Raw genomic sequence first — 2615 nt, forward strand, 5'->3', positions numbered from 1 at the left:
GGGGCAGGGCCACAGCAGCAGCACTGGCAGCACCAAGGGCTGCTGCTCCTGGGCACAGCTGCTGTGCCAGCCCTGATCTGCCCCCAGCTCTGCACACAGACATTGCTGCTGCAGCTGCAGAGAAGGGAACAAAAGGGGCATCTCTGCAGAAAACTTGGCTGGGAGATCCTTGAGTTCCTTTAAACCCACCAAGAGTGCAGTCCCTCATTGACACAGTCTGTAGGTGCAATGAAGATGGAGAGAATCAAAATTAGAAATGATACAAACAACAACATTTCTTAGTGGATAGTAATTATAAAGTAAAACAAAGAAAAAAGACCTCCTAAATGCAACCAACAAGAAGTATCAAAGAAGACTTTTATTACAAGTGATTTGCAGAAATTGGTCAGCAGTTTAATGTTTCTGAAACCATCCAGTCATCAGTCTGCACACTGCAGCCTTGAGCGCCTGGTTCCTCAGGCTGTAGATGAGGGGGTTCAGGGTCGGAGTCACCACTGAGTAAAGAACTGAAACTGCCAGATCCAGGGATGGGGAGGAGATGGAGGAGGGCTTCAGATGAGCAAACAGGGCAGTGCTGAGGAACAGGGAGACCACAGCCAGGTGAGGGAGGCAGGTGGAAAAGGCTTTGTGCCGTCCCTGCTCAGAGGGAATCCTCAGCACAGCCCTGAAGATCTGCACATAGGAGATAACAATGAACACAAAACAACCAAATACCAAACAAGCACTAACAGCAATGAGCCCAAGTTCTCTGAGGTGGAATTTAGAGCAGGAGAGCTTGAGGATCTGGGGAATTTCACAGAAGAACTGGCCCAGGGCATTGCCCTTGCACAGGGGCAGGGAAAATGTATTGGCTGTGTGCAGGAGAGCATTGAGAAAGGCACTGGCCCAGGCAGCTGCTGCCATGTGGGCACAAGCTCTGCTGCCCAGGAGGGTCCCGTAGTGCAGGGGTTTGCAGATGGACACATAGCGGTCGTAGCACATGACAGTGAGGAGACAAAACTCTGCTGACATGAAAAACATAAAGAAAAGAACCTGTGTAGCACATCCTGTGTAGGAGATGTTCCTGGTGTCCCAGAGGGAATTGTGCATGGCTTTGGGGACAGTGGTGCAGATGGAGCCCAGGTCACTGAGGGCCAGGTGGAGCAGGAAGAAGAACATGGGGCTGTGCAGGTGGTGGCCGCAGGCTGCGGCACTGATGACGAGGCCGTTGGCCAGGAGGGCAGCCAGGGAGATGGCCAGGAAGAGGCAGAAGTGCAGGAGCTGCAGCTGCCTCGTGTCTGCCAATGCCAGCAGGAGGAAGTGGCTGATGGAGCTGCTGTTGGACATTTGTGCTGTCTTGGCATGGGGATCTGTAAAAAGAGTAATCATGGAATAGTTCAGATTGGAGAGGACTTTCAATATCCCAGCCCAGCTTGGTGGCACTTTCCCCCCACTGCCTGCCCAGGGCTCTGCTGCCTGGAGCTGTCCCTGCCTGCAGCTGCTTCCCTGTGCCCAGGGCTGGGCCCTGCCAGTGCTGCCAGAGCCCAGCCCAGCCCTGGGGGCTCAGCTCTGCCCTGCAGAGCCTTCCCAGCTCAGGCACTGCCCAGGGACAGCTCTGGCTCTGCAGGCTCTGATGGCAACCTCAGAGCAACCCTGAGGAGGCTGGAAAAGTGATTCTGGTGCTGCCTGCAAGGGGCCCTGTGCTGATTTTTGTCAGTGCCTGTTTTTTTCAAGATCTGAGAGAAAATTGCTTGGTTTTTTTCTCAACCTGAACTCAGAGGTGAATATTTATATGCAATTTCCCATCTAGGTAATACAGAGAAGTAGATTAAAAAGCAGGATTTTTCCATTTATGCAGCCCCTGCCTCACTGTGCTCCCTGGATAATCTACTTGGAAGTGTTCTGCAGTTAAATGTCATGCTGGGAGCAGTCCTGAACAATTCAGTATATTCACCACACAAGGAGACACTTCCAAGCCTATCCAGCTGTCTCCTTCCACCCAGATCTTGTCCCCCAGTGCTGGCAGCAGCTCCCAGGGCTGGCTGAGAGCTGTCCCTGGCAGGCAGCAGAGTCCCTGCCCCAGCACAGCGCCCTGGGCTGCAGGACCCTGCTCTGCAGGACAGCCCTGGGCACCCCTGGCTGCTCTACACAGGAGAGAAGCAGAGAATGTACTCACAGAGTCTGTAGGCATTGGCATGTTCCAGCTTTAGGAGAGGACTGCAGGAGCTGCAGCTGCATTGTCCTGCAGCCAGAGGTTCCTGTGCCAAGGGCTGGGAGTGATTCTCCCCCAGGCACTTGTCAGCCCCTTCCCAGCCCTGACTGATTGAAGCTCTCTGTGCCTGTGTGCTGTGCCCGGGGTGGCTGCAGGCAGTGCCCCAGCCCTGCTGGGCTGGGAGTAAGAGCTGCTCATCAAGAGAAATGTGGTTTTAAGCTCTTCTTGGTTGCCAGGAGCTGCCTCTGTGCCAGGAGCCCAGCCCAGCTCAGCAGCATAGACACAGCAGAAGGACTTTAATGACCCTCTTGGGGCTTGGTGATGAAGCCCTGAACATCAGTCCCTGAAAGGGAGATGAAGAAATCTCTCCAGAGCTCCAGGTCAGAATCCAACTCCAAAGTTTCTGGAAGTTTTAATGGGTCCC

At 53.8% G+C, this 2615-nt stretch overlaps 1 protein-coding gene across 1 annotated transcript; it reads right to left on the minus strand.

Moving 5' to 3' along the window:
* Nucleotides 1-393: 393 nt before the first annotated feature.
* LOC310918272 (olfactory receptor 14J1-like) lies at nt 394-1326 on the minus strand (the record flags this gene model as incomplete). Its single annotated transcript, XM_083877127.1, has 1 exon — nt 394-1326. One exon carries the CDS (start codon nt 1324-1326, stop codon nt 394-396), a length of 933 nt encoding a protein of 310 aa, XP_083733253.1.
* Between the last annotated feature and the right edge of the window lie 1289 nt (nt 1327-2615).

The sequence above is a fragment of the Zosterops lateralis genome, assembly GCF_965231275.1.
Source record: "Zosterops lateralis genome assembly, chromosome: 23".
NCBI classification, from domain to species: domain Eukaryota; kingdom Metazoa; phylum Chordata; class Aves; order Passeriformes; family Zosteropidae; genus Zosterops; species Zosterops lateralis.